This window comes from Aristolochia californica, unplaced genomic scaffold (genome assembly GCF_029961685.1).
Source record: "Aristolochia californica isolate CCGP_79_NKW_82.1479 unplaced genomic scaffold, dmAriCali1.0.hap1 SCAF_7, whole genome shotgun sequence".
Taxonomy (NCBI): domain Eukaryota; kingdom Viridiplantae; phylum Streptophyta; class Magnoliopsida; order Piperales; family Aristolochiaceae; genus Aristolochia; species Aristolochia californica.
This window is the reverse complement of record NW_027182268.1, coordinates 34,279,410-34,300,024: the sequence shown is the minus strand read 5'-3', so window position 1 is coordinate 34,300,024 and position 20,615 is coordinate 34,279,410. Positions and strand designations below refer to the sequence as shown.

Here is a 20,615-nt window from a genome sequence, read left to right as displayed (position 1 = left end):
AAATTTATAATTTAATATAGTAATAAACTTAATGAATCTAATAAATAAATAAATAAATATTTGTTTTTTAATAAACTAGGATAGATTATTAATAATATACACACACATATATATATATATATATATATAATTAACAGGTGATTTATCTAATGCCTTTCGCAAATAAATAGGACCACCAATCCCACAAGAACGTGATGCACGTCTATTCCAATGGTTGAAATAGTATTTCCCATGGAGTAAAAAATATATGTGAATGCTAACATACTTGCAATCCTTTCTTTGTCTTTCTTAATATCCATGGAAACCTGCATATACAATTACCACAGTCACAATGACGACTACAAAAATAATTCATGTTTCTTCCTAAAAATCATAAACACAAACATACTCCTATCTTCAATCATAACCTATTTTTATTCACACCTCTACAGAATCATATCCAATCACACATCCACAATAATCATCCATATAATAAGAACCCAACAGTCATGAAAACCCAAATCTTAACCATAATGACATTCATAATCTATCAATTATATGTCTTATCATGTCATAATTAAAAAAACATCATTAAAATTCAAAACACTCGTCCCAAATTAGACATAGTACTTAAAACTCATTAGTACATTTCACTAGAACAATCTTGAAGCCAGTCGAGCAGCTCTTCCATTGTCAGCTTTGTCAACATGTCCCTCTTAATTTTCATATCTAACCATCGAGGAGCATGAAACTTCAGCTTTTTTGGCAGGTCCGGGAATTTCGTGAGGGTTTCGCACCATTTATCTCCAACTTTACCATCTTTAGGTTTAATAGCATCACTAAATACCACAACGATTTCCTTCATTGCATCAAAGAATACAAAAGTGTCATCAGTGGACATATTGGATATCTTTCTATGATGAGTTGAAGTTGACAGGTTACCACTTTGAAATTGATCTAATGCCGACTCATTCCTACTAAAGAATGGTGATGAAGTATCCCTACCTAAATTGACATCCTTGAGTACGTCCAAGGGTGAATTTTCTAACTCACGTTGGACATCATTGCACATGCCTACGCTAGTTTGACTTACTATCCCCATGGCTATTGAGTTTCCCACTACCAAAGCCAATTTGTTGTAAAGCGGGCACCCTTTACATCTATACTTCTTAGCATTTTTATGCTCCTACAAGCAAAAAACATCTTTTAGACCTGCCGATAGAGAGTTCTAGTAATACGAAAAACATACAAAATGTTTTGCAATTCAATATGATTTGATGACCTTGATGTAGTCTTGCCATACAGAATAACATGCAGTAACTTGCTGTGTGGTTGCATCCCAGCCGAACCCACTCGTTATTGTTTGGTAAGTTTTCTTCTATGATCTTGTACGATTCTTGAGCTATTCAACAATTTTTTTATTAACTGTCTTCATTGAACCTATTGACAGTCCATATAAACCTCATACTTCCAAACCCCATTGGGCAACTTGTTCCCCATATTGACCTACTCAACCAAGAGATCGAGCATTTTCCTGTTATACTCGAAGGTCCAAACATCATATGATCGAGGAGTTTGTTGTCATCTTCCAGCCATTTATAATTTAAATCTGAGATGGTCCTCATGAAGTTTTTTTTATTAGACAACCTTTACCCCGTCATAGTAAATAGGGACACATGAAAACACAAATAAGAACTTAAAAAAAACATGTGGTCGATATTTATAAGCCATCAGAATCTCCTCGCCACATGGCAAAATCATTCTATAGCACTTCAAAATTATTCAACAACATTCTATAAAATTTACAAATTAATCAAACTAATTCCATTGCAGATTACAAGAACAATGCAAAAACACAATCATCAAGTCCAAATTCACTGAATACCCCTGGTAAAACCCCATATGACTTCGCAGTCACTACGAACCGTACCTCATCAATGATGGGGGTCGGGTTTCATTGGTTAATGGACGCTTGTGTAGGCGACTCAGCCTAGTTTGAACTGGACTGAACCCACCCATTAGCCCCATAAACCCTAAACCCTAAACCCTAAACCCTAACTCCATTAGCCCGTAAACCCTAAACCTTAACTCTATTAGCCCCTAAATCCTTAACCCTAGCCCTTATTCCAGAACCTAAACCATAAACTTTTTACACTAAACCCCCTAAAAGCCCAAACCCTAAACCCTACACCATAAAGATGAAATTGAACCCTAAATACCATAAACGCTAACCCTATATCTCGAAATTATGCAGAAACTAAACAATAAATACAAATACCGCACACATAAATAAAAAATTAAATCAAATACAACAATAAATTAATAATAAAAAAATTAGGGTTTAGGGTTACCTTCTGAAATTTGGGGAAAACTGAAACCCAATGTCTAAATAGAAGCCAAATGGGGAAATCAAGGGAAAGCGAAGTAGAATCGAAGAAATTGACGCTGAAATGGGAAAATCGAAATCAAAATGGGTTAAATCGAAGGAAATCGGGAGGATTTTTAGGGGAAAAGAGAAGAGCGAGAGGGAGAAGGGAAAGGGAGGCCGAGAGAGACAGGGATAGGAGATGCGAAGACGATGAAGGGAGAAGAGATGCGAAGACGAAGAGAAGGGAGAAGAAATATGAAGACGATGAAGGGAGAAGAAGCCGAAGGGAGTGCGAAGATGAGGGAGGAAGATGATGAGAAGAAGAAGAGAGCGGGAGAAAAAAAATCGGGAGAGGAAGGCCGAGAGGGAGAACAAAGCTCAAATGAGGGAAAAAATTTCGTCGAGGGAGGCAACGATGCGTTCATAGCGACACTTCAAGTGAATTATTTCGAAAATCGGGCTGAATCACAATTCCACCATTTTAACCTGAGTAAATTACCTGCGGTTTTCAAATGATGCTGTTACTCATTCACTACTAACGACCTAATCAAATGAATTATGTAATGCGCGTGAACTTCATTTCAACTTCATTGTTTACTAACCCCCCCTTAGTAGCATTTGTACTTATTTGAATTTTTAACTAAATCATAAAACAAACCATAAGAAAATAACTTTAACATGCATGGCGTTTTTCTGGGCTTTACTTGTTGGTGGGTACATCGATATGCCACCGATCACCTGTGTATAGTCGGAGATATAGGGCCCCACCAAGACCCACCACATTGTAATTGAGTGATTATTCATTTTTAATTTTTAATTTTATTTATATTTTTATTTATTTTATCTTCCATGATTTATCAGTTATTGATTTTAAAATTTTTGAATTCTGAATTTCAATTTTTTGTTATTAATTGATTGCAACAGCATGAAAGATCAATGATAGAATAAAAAATTTCTCTTGATATATTATCTCTTTCTCCTTTCTCATCCTTCTTTTTCCTTCTTCTATTCAAATTCCATCAATGAAGCTGATTAATCATCTACCAGATACTCTTAATTAAGGTCAATTACTTATTCCCCATCAACTTGGTATCAGAGCCGAAGATCCTTTAAGCAAGTGCTCTTCTGCATTGGCGACAAAAAATCAGAATTTTAAATCTCTTAGCTTTCGTCCTTCAAATCTGAACCCAATCTCAATCTTCCTCCCTTATTTCATTCTACTCGCTTCTCTTTCCTCCATCAAAAGAAACAGAAAAAAAAATTTCATCTTCGATTGATGTTGGAAGATATGATGTAATTAGGATATCATTTATGTAATTAGTTTATGTTTTTTGTTTATTCTTAACTTTTACTAGGGTGAATGACATAATATAATATTATACTTTTATCAGTTATAAATAGAGCTCAAGGGAGAGGGTTTACCGTAACCTCATTCTTCCTCATTTTTCCCCAACGTGTGTTATCTTTTTCTATGAGATAATCCATAGAGTCCTAGAAATCAACATAGTATCAAAGCATTGTTCGGTGGAAGATTGACTTACTGATAGTGTTTTATTGGTAATGTTAAGCACCTAGCCAATACTATCCAAAAGACCGGCCTATTAGGAGCGAAAGACATAAGTACTTAACCCAGGATCAGCGTGCAGACACACAGTGATTGCTGTCCCATAAAAGCACTCCCACTGTTATGACCCGAGGCCCACCGAGGCACAGCGACACTGGCCGGACCGCAACCTACCAGTAATTTTAATCTAACCTCTGCGCACGTCGGGGTTCGAACTCGCACCTGGTGCCTAGCTCTGATACCAAATGTTAAACACTTAGCCAATACTACCCAAAAGACTGACCTGTTAGGAGTGGACATAGGTACTTAACCTAGGATCAGCGTGCAGACACACTGTGATTACTGTCCCATAATAGATGTTATAGTCCTGGGGTTAAATACCTATGCCTTCTGCTCCTAATAGGCCGGTCTTTTGGGATGTATTGGCTAGGTGTTTAACATTTAGTATCAAAGCGGGCTCCCACGTCGCGAGTTCGAATCCCGGTGGGGAGTTCCCCGACGTGGGTGTCGCGAGCCCCGGATGTGGTAGGCATAAGGGATAATGAGATCTTGACCCGTCCCCCGTCGTTGAGTGTTAAGCCGCTGTGGACGTCAGCTCACGAAAGTGGGGTATGATGTTATGGTGCTGGGGTTAAGTACTTATACCTTCCGCTCCTAACATGCCGGTTTTTTTAGATGTATTGGCTAGGTGCTTAACATTCAACTCAACGTTGGTTTATTTGTTGTCTTTGATAATTGCTATATTTCCCATTGATGTTATTTCGTTGCTATTTTTTTGTTGGAAGTTTGTTCTAGATGGCCTGATCGTATTCTCTAGTATCCCATCCTATTACTGCTAATCTCTCTCGGTCTCACATAGGCTAGTCGGTAGGTTGGTCAGGCTCATAATCGGTTTTCTAGAATCTTCGTTGGACGGTCGGGCGCTTTCGAGCTTTTCATTACTGTCATCCTCATTGGGAGATGAATGAGATAGTCAACAAAGCATGAGAGTAGATGCACCTCGGTTGAGGCTGGCCATTCCAGCAAACTCAACCCTCTAATTTTCAGGGTGGCAGCCTATGTCAGGGTAAACTATTCAATATCGCTTCTGGTCCCAGGAAGAAAGGCCCTAAAAATTATCTCTTCTCCTGCTGCCCGCCATTGCTGTTGTCGGACGTTCTCTGCCATTGTCTTTTGTTTCTCTATAATCTCGTCAGCTGCAGGATACAGCAGTTGTCTCTCCTGGTGCTGGTTAGGCAAAAAAACCAACGATTGTTATCCGAAGATAATCTTTACTGCATATGAGGATTCCATAACAATAATATTCCTAGTATCTCGTGATCTCTGTTTGATCTCGTGAGATTAATCTGGCGATAAAAGATTGGTAATGCCAACATAGATCTTTGGTTTCTGCAACTCAGATATCCTCGGTTTACTCTGGCTCGTCTCATCTTGCTGTTGTTTCTGTAATCAGTACAAAATTATCTCACGTCTGGGTTGTTGTCATCCCGAACGTTGTAGTTGGTTCGTTGCAGTTACTGCTTTGCCAATTACATAGACTCGACAACTCGTCGATCTCTGGTTCTCTTGACTCAACGAGTGGGTTTGCATTTAGTCTGCCGAATTAATCTCTATTATATTTAATCTGTCGGATCGTGGGTCGGTCAGTCGTCGTCTTCGTCGTCGTCGTTAGGAGAGCGGAGAAGCAGTTTTCGGCTTCTCCCTTTCATCTGCGTCGTGCGACTTGCTTCTGCTATTTGACGCCACAAAGTCCATGTTTCGTGCTATTCTTCTCCGAGTTCCAACTACTTCCCTTTTTCTTTTGTTTGAGAACTGGCAGGGGGATTGTAAAATTGATTAATCTGTTTCTAAACTCTCATTTTCTTCTTCTTGGTCGGGTTCGAACCAGCACACAACTTATTACTGTTGTTCTCGGACCGGGTTTACATGGACTCGGTTCACTTACTCTGCCTCTAATGTACTGGTCCGAATCCATCCTCCCATGACTAGGCTACCTGAGCCGGCTTGACTCGGTTGCTTGCCATAGTCTAACTCGGTCCCTTGGCTCTGGTTTGATTATTATCTTGAATTTTGGGTAGCTTATTACTCGGTTCTAATTTATTTATTAGTGCACAACTTTTTTATTTAAGGATGAACTCTTTGCAGATTATTTTACGTATCTTTATTATTCTTAAAGATTTTCATTATTTGGTACATATTATATGGGTATTGGCCCATTTTTATTACTGCTATTGAGATATTATTACTGGAAAAAAACTCTTCGGTTGGTTACTTTGGGTTCATTATTTGTTGACGATTGTCGACATTGGTTCATAAATTAGAGATTTGAGTTACTTAAAAAAATAAATTACATGATTATCTTCCTCATTACCGGTTACTCTTTTTTTATTTGGCAGATTTCCTCATACCGTCTTTTATTTGAGTCTCACTGATCCCTCGGGCCAACCATTTTTGGAACCGATCCTTTATTTTCACTTTCCCCGAGCATTAGAGATTTTTTATTGATACGCTTGGACGGATGCACCTAGGTTATATCCTGCCACAAAAATGAGCGTTGATGGATTTGGGATAGCCAAGCCGCAGTCCCGCTTGAGCGTTTCCAAAATCCAAAGTGCTGATTTATTGGGAGCCAAGCGGCAAAATTCAAAAGCAGTCTAAATCTTCAAATCCTTGCAAGTTGAGTTTCATATAGATGTTTACAAGAGATTTTCTTTCTTTTAGGTTTTGCCCCAAAGTACGACACAGTTATTGGAAGTTTAATGAGGTCAGAACTTAATAAGGAAGCATAGCTGTACAGATTGATTAGCCTTTGCAATAACGAAGCAACATAATGAACGCTCTGAGACCTATTAATGGAAATCAGATCGCTTTGCCTTACAACTGTACAAAAGGGACAAATGCTCTGGCCTGCTCTTCGTCTTCTTAATCCACAATTAAGGCATCCACTCCTTCTTTACTTTAGAATTAAGACAACTCGTTGCACCAGTCCCAGAATTTTCTTTCTGTCAACAGACAAGCTCATGGACTGGACGGAGAGAAGACTCTTGCAGATTCTGTTTGATCTCTAGCTTCGACCCTGGTCAATAGAAATTTTAATTGAATTACTGATATGAAGTGAAACAAAGGTTCTTGAGGAAAATTTAGAAGAACAAAAAATTAGATTAATAAACTTCCTACCTGTGCAAACCGCTTGCTGGCTGTGTTGACACAGTAACAAGAAGATGATATTCCTGGGCGTTAAGAATCGCTCTGAACATACAGAAATGTACAAACAGTTTTTCAACAACGAGCACAAGTGACAGAATGCAACCTAAATTCTGAGAAAGTGACCTTCCTCACCTTTCAGTTTCATTACAAACCAAAAAATGTTAGGAGCATCCTAGCTGCGAAGACCAGGATACATCTGTGGTCAAAACCAAACAAAAACTGATTTGGGTAGCTAACCTTCAAACAGCCTGTAGTTGTTCTGGAGTTATCCGAGGGACATGGCACCTTAGAATGGATAGCTGTAAAAGATCTTTTCATGACTGAACCTACTCAAAACCTATTAAGCTCACTCAAGTACCACATCCCAAATCAAAGCTCCATCATGAATATTAGCCCATAACAAACCAAACTTGATATGGAAATAGAAAAGGAAAATCAACTGAACTGCACAAAAGAAATCAGCAAGACCCCGCTTAGACAAACCCATGAACAGAGAAAAAAACCAAACCAGGTTTCTAGGCTGTTACTTTATTAGTGACTGACAGTGAGATATGAGATTCAAAGCGTAGAACCACAAAAGCATTATTACCTATAAAGTTGTTCCATTAGCACATCCAATGCAACTTGATGGTTTAAGACCACGGGGGACAACGTGATGCTAGATTCTCCTTCTTCACGCAACTGTGGCACATGACCAAATGGACCACCTATACAAAATGCCACCGTGTTGATGATCCCTGCATTAGTTACAAGCCCAGAACATCATAAACAAAAACAAAAAAAAAATCATATCTGCCTGGTTTTCAGCTACCAATAGACCAAGAAAAGCCATACTCTTTTGCCAGCATCTCCAACCAATTGAGCCATCTCCTCAGATCCAAAATCCAGTCCATGCTCATCCAGGATTACAACCTACAATGCATGTTGAGAACAAAAGGACATGGCAGAGCCTTATTTTAATTAAAGCAGTAACAGAACAAAATGTCTGACATGCAGAAAGCACAGTATATTTAGTAAGATTGCATCCAATTGAACCTATAAGTAAAATTCTTCTTCAAAAATTTTCTTTTCTTAAAAGAAAGCTTCAATAAGTATCATTACTTTGCATATGACATGAAGTAAGACTTCAATGTCACACCCAGTATTGAGGTCTGATAAGCTGCATGACTATGGTATCTTCATTTTCAACCGGGGTCCTTACATCCCTGCTTGCAGTATAATGCCTTAAATATTTAAAGAGAAATCACCAAGCAATTCAGTCACTAATTTAAAGAAGAAATTGGGAACACTAATTTACACAGAATAATCATTTCCAAGTATGTATAAAAAATGTTAAACTGTCAAAAGTATTTTTACAATGCGAAATTTTTTGCCACTGTCTCGATTTTGTTTCTCAAAGTAATAATGCACCCAAATTCCAACAAACTCAGTCACATTACACATAGTCAATTGATTATTCATCTTACAAAATGAAAAAATTAGTTTCTTACCACATCAAACTAATTTTTATGTATGAATACATTTTTCTATATTACATAACAGAAAATGCTTCCCATTAAAAAGTAACACATAAACAGACTCATCGAAGACTTTATATAACAACCACAGTACCCGGTTTGTTTTGGATTTGATTGGACTCGAATGTCATTAAGGCAACAATAGTACTTGAGCTTCTCCTCGTATTCTTCAAATAATAGTTGAACCCCCTTACATCTGTTCTCTACTGTTAGTATACGGAGAGGAAGAGCTCTCTGAAATTGGAGCACCATAATTAGGAGATAAAAGTTATGAATCATGAAATAAAGAAATCACCAAGAAAAAACAGCAGAGACATGTGCCAGTCTACAGTGAAGATGTCTCAGATGAATGAACAGATACTAGAGCAACTAGTCACCGTTTCTAGTTTTAGTCTCAACTGGAAACGACCAAGTGTACATTTACCCAGCACCGTAATCGTAGTTGCAGCTGGAATTCATCAAATTAAAATATAATTCCATAATCTTGAATAGCCGATTCAGAAAAATTATACATTTGATTAGCTTCAAACTATAACCATCCATCTATTGCAAAGTATCTTGCAGTTGATTGAAATTGTATTCGTTTGCATGGCCAATTCACAGCACTCAGTGACTGATATTCGGCATTGGTAAGAGACTCAGGAAACGTAGGGGATTATACATAATCTATCAGTATGTCATTGCCAAGTTTTCTTAAAAAAAGCACAACTCGACAAGAAAATTCAGGAAGTCATAGGAAAATCCAAGTTCTGGTACAACACCAAAATAATTCAAACAAGTAAATATAAAGAGATGCCACAGTTCCAGGTATTTACCACAGATTCCCGTTTCATTCGAAAGTAGGAACAAGAAATTGCGCATTATAACAGAGAAAGGTATCCAAGATTAAGTCAACGGCATTAAACCACGCTCAACCAACCAGGCAATACATCGAGAATTAGGTCAACCAGAGGCAGAATAAGAAGAGGAAGATTTACAAGACGAAAATAAAAAAGTTCTATACCTGCAGAAGGTAATCCGCACTTCATATACAGAGAGACCGCCATCGTGCACATAGCGGGAAATGAACATACGGGAGAAGACGGACAGCTCACAGCGTCCACAGATTTATTTTATTTTATGAACCCACCGCCATGGACCCCAAAAATAAAAAAATAAAAATTTAATCAGGCTTCCTCGTCACATGCAGTGCGAGGGCACCGCGACAAATCACATGCGCTGCCGCATTGATTAGCAACTCATCACTCGCCACTCAAAAGCACAGCAGTCATGGCCGTGTCGGCTTTGTCAAAGGTTTTGACTCATTTCGGATGTATCAAATCGGACACTATTGGCTGGACAGTTGATGGGTCCCATGGCAGTATCTAGTGACAAGGAAATCAAGGAGGACTTTTTTGCAATAATGAAATTAAAAACCAATTTAGTGCTACTTATTTTATTTTAATAAAATTTTATTAGAATAATAGGAAATTCAATTTTATCTTTTTAAATATTTTTTAAATATTAGGAAATCACAAGGGCATTCCGGTCAATTAACTGCAAAAGTGGTTTGCTAGTCATTTTCAGATTTTCTTTCAGAGTTCAAACAATTAATCCTCTCACCTGTCTCAAATCAGTTGGCCAATCGCGACGCTAATATCGCCGTCAGGGGTATTCTCGTCATTACGTGATGAAATGGACGAGACACGACAACAAAAAGTCGAATGTTGTTTTCCTTCACGCGCTTCTTCTTACTCCCTAATCAATCCATAATCCCTATTTAACTACTTAACGTGGCCACTTTACAGCATCACTGTGCTTAATTTTTTTTACTAATTTCGATCTTCCTTGTCGGGACCGGTTTTCGGAGGCCTAGAGAGAGAGAGAGAGAGAGAGTAGAGATAGCTTGCTCTGCAGCAACAGTGGCGGAATCGTAAATAAGAGTAAGGTACTGCTCCATCCATAATTGCCCAAGCTGTCTCCCACCTTTCTGTTCTGTGTTTCCCTGACGCTTCAGTAGTCGAAAGCAGAAACGTGGAGAAACTGCTCCGGCGATTCTTTGCTTGATCTCGCCACCCCTGGGGCGGTGATTTCGTTCCATTTGATTCGAATTCGAGCTCGCGTAGAACCGCGGTTGCAAATGTCGGAAAGGAGCTGAGCTGCTGTGGTTGCTGCGATTCTTTACTTGGAACGGAGTACCGTAAAAATCCAGGCTTTTTAGACTTTTGCGCCCGTTGGGATGTTCTCATGGCGGAAAGGTTGTAGGAATCGGTATCTGATCGTCCTTCAGCGGATTTCGCCGGGAAAGATAGTTGATTGATTTTATATCAGGTTTGTCAATGCCAGAGGCTTCGAGAGTAAGAATGCTCGTATTTATTCGATGAGAGAGATCAGTTCATTGCGTTTATTTCGGTTTTAGATGTTTTCGTGGTGGGGAGCGGGTAAGGATCGACTTTGGATTTTAAAATTTTCAGGTTTGTTGATATTAAGAGTTCTGGTGCATGGGAATGCTGTAGCTGCTGCAATTCATTCTTTGGAATAGATTGGGAGACAGCAGAGTGGAACATTTCCTTCTTCTTTTGCAACTTTCAAGCTTGGACAGCGGAATGCTAAGAGTTTAGTTCCCTGCTATTTCATCAGATCTTGCAGAGACGCTAACTTCGGTCCTTATTCAGGTGTTGTCCAGAGGATCACGAAGACCACTTCTGTCGTTCTATAGCTTCTTTATCGTTTTCAAGTGTACCCGAATCTGATGGTTTTCGTTTCCATAAACTTCCAAAGCCCACTTTATCTACTCTTCTTCGTAGTTTTCGATGGCATGTCGGTGTTCGATTGCTGAAATATTCAAGTTTTTGCACGATTTGATCTTGTGCGGTCGGAAAAAGAAACCGTAAAAAGCTCTGATAATCTCTTTTGGGCAAGAAATTGAATTATTCCTTCAACTTTTTTCTCATTGGCCTTTGTCGTCTTCTGTCCTTCGCTACTTCACTACTCAGCTGAGCATTGAGATCTCGATACCCCGTAGTTTCTGTATCTGTAGCTTGGAAGTGACATTGAAGTAGCTCTATTGCGTGAGAAGTAAGAATTTTATTTTGCCCTCAGGTCATCCCTTTGACTCTTCGACTTCTGTGATTTTAATTCCCGGAGGTCATTTTCACGAACAATATTTTTCTCCTCCGTTTCATCTGTCACTTTTTTAATTAAGATTTATTTATTTTAAATGAGAGACTGTTCTACGCCTCTTTCTGTTACTCTTCGACGAGGCGGAAATTGTAGTTAAACTTAAAAAAGACTTAGTCGATGAGATTTTCTGTTTCTTCCACGTAAACAGTATGAGCCTTGTTAGTTTATTTCTTCTTATGTTTTTCATACTTCAGGCGAAGATAAGGCTAACAGTATTTAGCCTGAGGTGGAGTAAAATCGGGGCAATGGTGCTCCGGCTGGCAGTTTTGGCACTTTTAGGGCTTCTGGTTTCCGTAAATGGAGATATCTACATTGTCACCATGCACGGGGAGCCGGTTGTAAGTTACACTGGTGGAATTGACGGGTTTGCTCCAACTGCATCAGAGTTTGGAAACAAGATTGATGTCAATAGGTACAAATCTCATCTCCAACAACACCCCCACCCCCCCCTTGTAGGGCCATGAAAATAGAAAAAAAGATGTTGAAGGGCTCATTTGCCTTTATGGTATTAGTATCTCAGTACCTGCAACAATGACTTTTGGGGGGTGCTCGTCATGCTGCAGCCATGGTCGAGCCACCTACAGAAATGATTTCCATGTCAGTTGCAGCCACTGATAGTTATCTAATAAATTCGTCTTGAGAAACTTGTAAAATCGCATATTTTTCTAATATAAGATCCTATTAGTAAATCTTTATCAGTGGAGAGGTTCCTCTGTTGCAAATGCTCGTGTCAAGTTTTTAGCAACTCACTCTTTAGGCAGTGCATCAATGCTTTTGTTTCATGATAGATGACGACACTGGTGTTGTCAGTTGAATGAAGAGAAGCTGTTGAGGTGTTTGCTTTCAGAAACATGTAGGTTCTCGTAGCAGGTTTCTTCTACCTGTGATAGTGCTTCTAGCTGCGTCTGGATTACGTGTTTGCTTTCAGAAACTTGTAGGCTCTAGTAGCAGGTTTCTTATACCTGTGATAGTGCTTCTAGCCGCCTCTGCACTACCATTATCTCATCCTGTTTGTCCTTTCTGCTTTTTTCTGTCATGTTACAATATCCTGCTATTGATTTTGTTAATTTTTGCTTTTTCTAAAAAAATTCATACCTTCCTCCTTGCAGTGAATCGGTGATAGCTTACTCTGGTCATCTGGAGAAGCAACATGATGCCCTTCTTGAGGCGCTCTTTGCTGCTGGAACATACGAGAAAGTCTATAGCTATTATCATCTTCTTCATGGGTTTGCAGTTCACACTACTCCTGAACAGGTAAGTTACGTGGGATTAACCAATCAGGGGATCTTTTCATTTGATATTTAATTGAGTGCTCTCTTAGTTGATAAGTGAATCCAGTCCTCCTGTAGTGCTTGACACATTCAAGATGTTTGTTGGTAGGCTGAAGCCCTTAGGATGGTTGCAAGGGTGAAACATGTGGAGAAAGACATGAAGATGAAGAGGTTAACAACTCACACACCGCAATTTTTGGGACTGCCAACTGGGGTGTGGCCAACTGGAGGTGGCTTTGACCGGGCAGGAGAAGATATCGTGATTGGCTTTGTGGACTCGGGGATATATCCAGAGCATCCAAGTTTTGCAACCCATAATTCTGAACCATATGGTCCAGTACCTCATTATAGAGGGAAATGTGAAACTGTTCCAGGCACCAAAAGAGACTTCTGTAATGGGAAAATAGTGGGAGCTCAACATTTTGCAGCAGCTGCAATTGCATCTGGACAATTTAATCCTGATGTTGATTTTGCATCACCTTTAGATGGTGATGGGCATGGAAGGTTAGGTTCATTAAGTTTTTTGAAACCTCAACTCCGAAAGAAATCTGCTTTCCTATCTTTAATTGATATATTTGCTTTAATGCCCCTGTGTAAAAGCTGAAATTCTAATTTAGCTAACTAGCATGCATATTTGTTACTTTTGGTAAATTTGGAAAGAGTTTACCTATTATTTATTTAATTTTTTGAAGTTACTGGTTGTTGATAATCATTCACAGGTCATTCTAAAAAAAAAAGAAAAAAAAAAAGATGAGATCCCTGTTTTATCTTAGTAAAATTTTGGATAGAGAGAAGTTGCCATGTTGAAATCATAATGTTGATGATGCTTCTGATTCTCCCCATTAAGGAAAAAAGAGATCTTATTCTTTAGTTATGACTTGTAGATGTCCTTTGCTGAAAAAATTCTATGTTACCTGTTTAAGTTGCAGTTGATTTCTTATGTTTTAATTATAGTTCATGCTTCAAGCTTTTATCTTTCTATGATCATTGCTTCCTCCAATCTACGATTGGATCTGTTATCTCACATAATTGTTATTACTACTTTTTTATATATTGATCTTCTTCTGCTTCTTAATTGTCACTGAATTGTCTGTCTTGATTGCGTCGGTGATGTAAGTTAGTATAGATACTATATCCTGTAGTGATCTACATGAGCTAACAGCAGCATGGTCTATCCAAATTTTCACTGCATGATCTTTTCATATGCAAGAATGAAAGTGAATGAGAACAATATCATGTGGTGATTAGAAGCATAGCTATACACACATTCTAATAATTTCTCATTGTAGAATCGTGCTCTTGAAAACTTTATTTTACTAATTATCTTCTTCTTCTATATTTTTTTTTTCTCTTTTCTCTTTGATTCATGCTTCTGTTGATTTACTATCCTGAACCAGTCATACAGCAGCGATTGCAGCTGGAAATAATGGAATTCCTGTGAGAATACATGGATATGAATTTGGTAAAGCAAGTGGGATGGCACCTCGAGCCAGGTAGGCACTGTGATTTTGTCATAGACTTCAATGTTAATATTCTTTGTTTAGGTAATAAATATTCTTTGTCATATACAGGATTGCTGTGTACAAAGCACTCTACAGGCTTTTTGGAGGATTCGTAGCAGATGTAATGGCAGCCATTGAGCAGGTGAGAATGTCTTCATATTAACTGTGCAAATTGACTGCTTATGAGGCCTCTATTTACCTGCTTATTATCTCTGTTACTTTCACCATTTGTCTGGATGTGAGTATATTAACCTGCTATTGTTTTCTGTGAGCAGGCTGTTCAAGATGGTGTGGATGTTCTTAATCTCTCTCTGGGGCCAAATAGTCCGACAACAACTATAAGAACCACATTTTTAAATCCTTTTGATGCAACCCTTCTTTCTGCTGTCAAAGCAGGAGTTTTTGTTGCTCAGGCTGCTGGAAATGGTGGCCCTTTCCCCAAATCTTTGGTGTCATATAGTCCCTGGATAGCAACTGTTGCTGCGGCAATTGATGACCGTAGATACAAAAATCATGTAACACTTGGAAATGGCAAGGTTTTACCAGGAGTTGGCTTGTCACGTAAGTTGCTTGATGTCGTATTTTGCATATTATCTGGTAAATTAGGCCTATGCTTATGTCTAAAATGGCTTCCTTAATGTAGCTGCTACGCATGGGAACCGAACTTTCAAGTTGGTAGCAGCAAATGATGTGATGTTGGACACTTCGAATTTGAAGTATAGCCCTTCAGACTGTCAAAGGCCTGAAGTTCTAAACAAGAACAAAGTGGAAGGCAACATTCTGCTATGTGGGTACTCTTTCAATTTCATAATGGGTGCAGCATGTGTCAAGAAGGTTTCTGACACAGCTAAAAGTCTTGGTGCCGCTGGTTTTATTCTTGCTGTGGAGAATGTTTCTCCAGGAACCAAATTTGATCCTGTCCCTGTCAGTATTCCTGGGATTCTCATCACAGAGGTCGGCAAATCAATGGTAAGTTAGTCTCTTCTAATTACTTTAAATGTGAAGGATATAGCTGAAAAATAAATATGTGAAAGGAAGCTTCAGTTTACGACAAGAAAATAGAAGAGTTAATAAATGTAATGAAGTGCAACTTCAAAAACCTGCACTGCTATGTTTTCCTCAATAAACAAGTATACTTGTTACCAGAATAATCCATCCAACACTTGCAGCTTGTCGTGTAATTAATCTAGGTGATGTTTGAAACTCATATAGTGTGAAGAAACTAATTTTTATCCACATCATGTGTACTTATACCGCTGAACTAGGGAGCACCCGAGAGCAGAAAGTCTACAAGAACAGAAAAGTTTATGAAATTCTCTTTTCTGGCCTGTTTTTTTCTTAAACGGATGGACATTTTGTGGGTAGCGTGAGTAGTTTGTATCTAATTGACCTCATTGTGAGGACATGTACTAGCTGATGCTTAGAAACTAATCTCTTGCTTGAAAGTTCTTGCTATTTGCTCGGATGTTGTAATTATATAGTAGTTAAATTGATAATATAGTGGATCTTCTACTACAGGAACTTATTGACTATTACAACAAGTCAACAACAAGAGATTGGGCTGGACGGGTGACACACTTTGAGGCAATGGGTAGCATTGGTGATGGTCTGATGGCTGAACTCCATAAATCAGCTCCGCAGGTGGCAATATTTTCTTCTCGAGGACCTGATATAAAGGATTTCAGCTTTCAAGATGCTGATATCCTCAAACCAGACATTCTTGCACCTGGTTCTCTTATTTGGGCTGCTTGGTCCCCTAATGGAACAGATGAAGCCAACTACTTGGGTAATAAGTCCTGATAATTCTTTTGCTCTTCCATGATGGTGATTATTGCAGGAGTCGTCGTAGTTTAGCTTCATTTTAAAGCTTTTCTGTAGACACCATTTATGAACTAAAACAGCTAAGTCTGTGTATGTTCACCTGTTCCTGACATGAAGTCGGAGTTTTCCCGGTGTAGAAATCACATTCATAAACCTAAGTGAACTTCTACAATTGCTCAACAGTTTTTATTTTGAGCAGGAGAGGGATTTGCCATGGTATCTGGAACCAGCATGGCAGCACCACATATTGCAGGTATAGCAGCTCTCATAAAACAGAAACACCCCCATTGGAGTCCAGCTGCCATTAAATCAGCACTGATGACAACATCCTCTACACTTGACCGGGCAGGCAGGCCCATTCAAGCTCAGCAGTATACTGGGACGGAGGAGGTGACCCTTGTAGAAGGTACACCGTTTGATTATGGAAGCGGAGCTGTCAACCCTAGGGCAGCCTTGGACCCTGGACTCATATTTGATGCAGGTATTTTAATTCTTGTTGGTAACTATTTACAAAAGTGCACTCTTAATAAACCTTTGCTCACTAGAACTAAGCCATGTCTAATCAACTGCATCACTTTGTGGAGATGATTCCCTTCTTTGTTGAAAGCATCCCTGAGTATTTAACGGACATTTTGCCACAATCAAGAGCGTTTGAATGCTCTGTACATGCATCTGTTTCTGCAGGTGCATTTAACAAAAAGTTGCACACTCCACTTCTTTAACCTTGTGCTTTTGATACTCAAAATAAAAAAAGAATATTGATATTACTTGTGAAACAGAGCAGTAGTTTTCATTCTTTGTTTGATCCTGGTTGAACAGGTTATTTGGACTACATAAGGTTTCTTTGTTCTGTACCTGGCATTGATCATCATGAAATCTTAAACTTCACATCCTCCCGATGCAATTCCAGCAGTGGACGGCCAACCGATCTTAATGTTCCATCCATAGCAGTGTCCCAACTGGTGGGAACTCAAACCGTAACACGGACAGTAACAAATGTTGCCAAAACAGAAACATATGTAATCACATCAAGAATGTCACCTGCGGTTGCCCTAGAAGTCAGCCCCTCAGCTATGACTTTGCAGGGGGGTTCATCCCACAAAATCACTGTGACCCTCACAGTGAGGTCACTGACTGGACTGTACAGCTTTGGCGAGGTTCTGATGAAAGGTAACAGAGGGCACAAGGTGAGAATCCCAGTGGTAGCTATGGGTTACAGCAGTTGAGTTAGCCGTGATGATTTGAAGTTTTCTCTATCATCGATTATTATTGTTGTGATATATTCTTTGTAGCCTGATGAATAAGAAACCATATATAAATGTATAAGAAATGATGTAAAGGCTAATTTGTATGTATGAGAGAACGGAGGCTGCTGGTTTCCGCTTGCCTCTTGAGGGAGCATGATAAGGAATTAACTTAATCTTCTTTATTAGTTATCCGTTGCATTTATCACATCTTCTAATTATCTGTATAAATACTATGTTTAATGAACACAAAGATTGTGGCAAAAGGCAAGTCCTGTTAATCTGTTATACATTCTTGAGAGGCAATAATGGGTGCAGGTGGAACCGTTGGCTCCTTGGGGAAACAGTCCCATCCATTTTCGGCTGTCTGTGATACAGTGAAGTACTTGGGTACCCATCGCTCACCTCGAGTCTTCCTTTCCTTGTCTGCCTGCCTCTGTCTCTCCTCCACGCTTGTCTTTGCTTCTCTAGCTTTCTCCCACTCCCTCTTCAGTATCCTCTCTCCCAGCTCCCTCCAAACAACTACTGATTCAGTTGGCTCTAGCCCCTGTGCCACAAACACATACACATTTTCTTCTTAGTTTTTTTTTTTTTTCAGAAAAGAAATGGATGTTTGAAGCTCTAATACCTCTGGGTCCCTGAGTGATGGAGTCTTCAGCTCCCCTATGGTGTCCTTGGCGTTGTAGAGCATGGTGGTTTCCCCGCTATGGACGTTCTTCAGAGTTACAATGCTGCCATTTCAATATCCTTTTAGAGCCTTACATCCTAGACACAGATTTTTCAGTTCATTTGACAGATATCTTAGAGAGGATTTGCGTTCTCTCCAGTGGTGGAGTGGGTCACTCAGTCAGAGATTTACTAAGATGATGTTAACAGTAGCGGGTTGAAACCATGAAGTTTACCTGTCCCAGAAACCATTGATCTCATAAATTATTTTCGAGGACGAAGAGTCGAAGATTTTCCCCTTGATTGAACGATGGTTTCCTCCAAATCCGAGAAAGCCCTTACCTTCGTAACATATGTCAGCTTCCAGGCCGGAATCTCTGCACCGGATCCTGACATTTCCAACCCAATTCGATCCCGGCACCGGGAAGAATCTTATCAGTGCCTTTGGAGAGTTCATCTCGTAAGTCTCACCAAAATTCAAGAGTTTGAGCACCCTTTTTCCATTAATCACAGCTTCCACTGAAGTGCCTGAGAGACTTTTGACAGAGAGTAAGCAGCACTGAATTTAAAAGATTTTCAAAGAAACCTTCATCTTCCAGGTTAATCAATCATCCTGGGCAAAGATTAGAGTGGTTCTGTACCTACCATAGTACCTAGCAGTTGGATTTTGACACCAAACCAGCTCCACCTGTTCTTGCTCATCTGTTGCATGGAGAGCACTCACCGGGGGATGATGCGAAACCTGAGAGAGACAGAGAAAGAGAGGAAACAAAATTCAAACTAGATCCATGGAGGATACTGGGTGCTCCTGCTGCCATTTCTCTATAAAAAAATGTCAAATTTGAATGAAACAAAAGAAGAAAGTAACCGTTGATTCTTGCCATCGACAATCAACAGAATTTTCATATACCTGTTCAAGTCGAACATTGAGATTTCCATTGGACACATGGTGAGTCTCCCCGAGAACGGGATTAAGAGGGGCCGCACCAAAGATCATGGGTCGAGTGGTCGATATGCTCCAGGCAACGACATTCGCAAGCCTATCGAGGGGATTCTTCCCTTTTGCGCACTTGCCCAACAGATCTTCTCCGAAGCAGTAGACGGACTCCCCATACATTTGAAGATGAGATTTAGGAATGTTGAAAAGAGGTGGCAACTGCTTTGATCAAAACCAACGGAAGAAGAAGCACAAAAGTTAGTCCCTGATGATAAAAAATTACCCTTCAGAGAGAAGAGCGAAGTGTTCTGATTTCTGGGCCGACCAACAAACACCAATACAGATTACAGACAGTTCGTCTAGTAATTTCCCCGAACCATTAATACGATCGGGAACGAATCCGCGGAGGGTGGCGCTCGTGAGACGGGACCATCCTGACGGTTCGAATCTGGGTTTCTTGCCAAGGGGACAGATGGGGAATCGTTCTATCCAGAAGAGTCAAGCCAAGGCGTTGTTCGCACGCCATTACGAGACGACAGATAAAGGATGAGCACGACGCCATTGCAGGAATTTCAAAAGTAACAAACTTCAAGACGATGAGAACGAAATAGAAATAGGGAGAGCTTGCCTGGAAGCGTGTGAGATCGGATCCGGGTCGGATGTTCCCGAACAGGCTTAAAATGCGCTGCACAATGTTGGGAACCCGGTGCTCAACGGCGAGCCCTCCTTCCAGCGCCAGAGGTGGCGTGAGCAACACCTTCCCTCCCCCCTCTCCATCGTCTTCCTTCCCCTGCATCACGCCCTCCCCACACAAAAAAAATCAGATTAATATCATCACTATAAAGCAAACAAAAAACCTCTTTCTTCCCAAAAAAGAAAAAGAAGAATTTTTTTATAAAAAAGAAACCAGTCATTTTCTTCGGAAAAATCACTACTTCTGGTAATTGGAAGAGGCTCCCCCACAACAAGAACAACAAAACTTGCACGTTATCTGTAACTGGCCTTCGGCAAAACGAAATGAAAAATACAAAACTCGACGGATGAAGAGGACAAAGAAGAAGGCGGAAGAAGAAGAAGGGTTCGTACCATCTTCGACGGCAACGACGAAAGCTGGCAAGGGTCAACTGAGAAGCCCGAGGTTACCAATCTATTTATAGATGATGCCGCTCAAATCATGAAATACTATTTGTTATTCATTATTTTAACCTGTAGCCGGATTTAGGGGCTTACTGTTGTCCGAACAACAGGCGTCGTCCCGGAGACATTCGAGCAGAAGACTAGAGAGAAAATTTGATGCGATTCTCCAAAAATTTGGATGTCGTATGTTCTGAACGACGGTTACTGTAATGGGAGGAAAGCAGAGAGACCGATCTAAAT

General features: G+C 39.7%; 2 protein-coding genes and 1 long non-coding RNA gene across 14 annotated transcripts; 1 reads left to right on the top strand and 2 right to left on the bottom strand.

Annotated features, from left to right (window-relative positions):
* Positions 1 to 6,589: 6,589 nt before the first annotated feature.
* Positions 6,590 to 9,713, bottom strand: LOC137936982 (uncharacterized). 6 transcript variants are annotated; one of them, XR_011109599.1, is made up of 6 exons: positions 9,639 to 9,713; positions 8,730 to 8,869; positions 7,953 to 8,030; positions 7,251 to 7,855; positions 7,089 to 7,160; positions 6,590 to 6,987 (listed from the first exon to the last, which is right to left on the bottom strand). It is a non-coding gene; the product is annotated as an uncharacterized lncRNA (long non-coding RNA). The 6 variants fall into 6 exon arrangements; XR_011109595.1 differs by having other exon boundaries at positions 7,089 to 7,562; positions 7,708 to 7,855; XR_011109594.1 differs by having other exon boundaries at positions 7,089 to 7,855.
* A 918-nt stretch (positions 9,714 to 10,631) lies between these two features.
* On the top strand, positions 10,632 to 17,811 carry LOC137935927 (subtilisin-like protease SBT2.5). Of its 6 annotated transcripts, none has more exons than XM_068780345.1 (12): positions 10,632 to 10,945; positions 11,089 to 11,289; positions 11,992 to 12,209; positions 12,907 to 13,051; positions 13,178 to 13,572; positions 14,466 to 14,561; positions 14,640 to 14,712; positions 14,846 to 15,131; positions 15,214 to 15,539; positions 16,089 to 16,356; positions 16,591 to 16,872; positions 17,211 to 17,811. In XM_068780345.1, exons 3-12 carry the CDS (start codon positions 12,043 to 12,045, stop codon positions 17,615 to 17,617), a joined length of 2,445 nt encoding a protein of 814 aa, XP_068636446.1. In that variant the 5' UTR covers positions 10,632 to 10,945; positions 11,089 to 11,289; positions 11,992 to 12,042; the 3' UTR covers positions 17,618 to 17,811. The 6 variants fall into 6 exon arrangements, with proteins under 6 accessions (XP_068636446.1, XP_068636447.1, XP_068636445.1 ...); XM_068780346.1 differs by having other exon boundaries at positions 11,089 to 11,692; XM_068780344.1 differs by having other exon boundaries at positions 11,089 to 11,716.
* Positions 17,812 to 17,823: 12 nt separating this feature from the next.
* LOC137935929 (oxysterol-binding protein-related protein 4C-like) lies at positions 17,824 to 20,384 on the bottom strand. Of its 2 annotated transcripts, none has more exons than XM_068780350.1 (7): positions 20,325 to 20,384; positions 19,867 to 20,028; positions 19,212 to 19,457; positions 18,947 to 19,043; positions 18,538 to 18,829; positions 18,264 to 18,366; positions 17,824 to 18,182 (listed from the first exon to the last, which is right to left on the bottom strand). In XM_068780350.1, exons 1-7 carry the CDS (start codon positions 20,325 to 20,327, stop codon positions 17,913 to 17,915), a joined length of 1,173 nt encoding a protein of 390 aa, XP_068636451.1. In that variant the 5' UTR covers positions 20,328 to 20,384; the 3' UTR covers positions 17,824 to 17,912. The 2 variants fall into 2 exon arrangements, with proteins under 2 accessions (XP_068636451.1, XP_068636450.1); XM_068780349.1 differs by having other exon boundaries at positions 19,867 to 20,040; positions 20,325 to 20,341.
* Between the last annotated feature and the right edge of the window lie 231 nt (positions 20,385 to 20,615).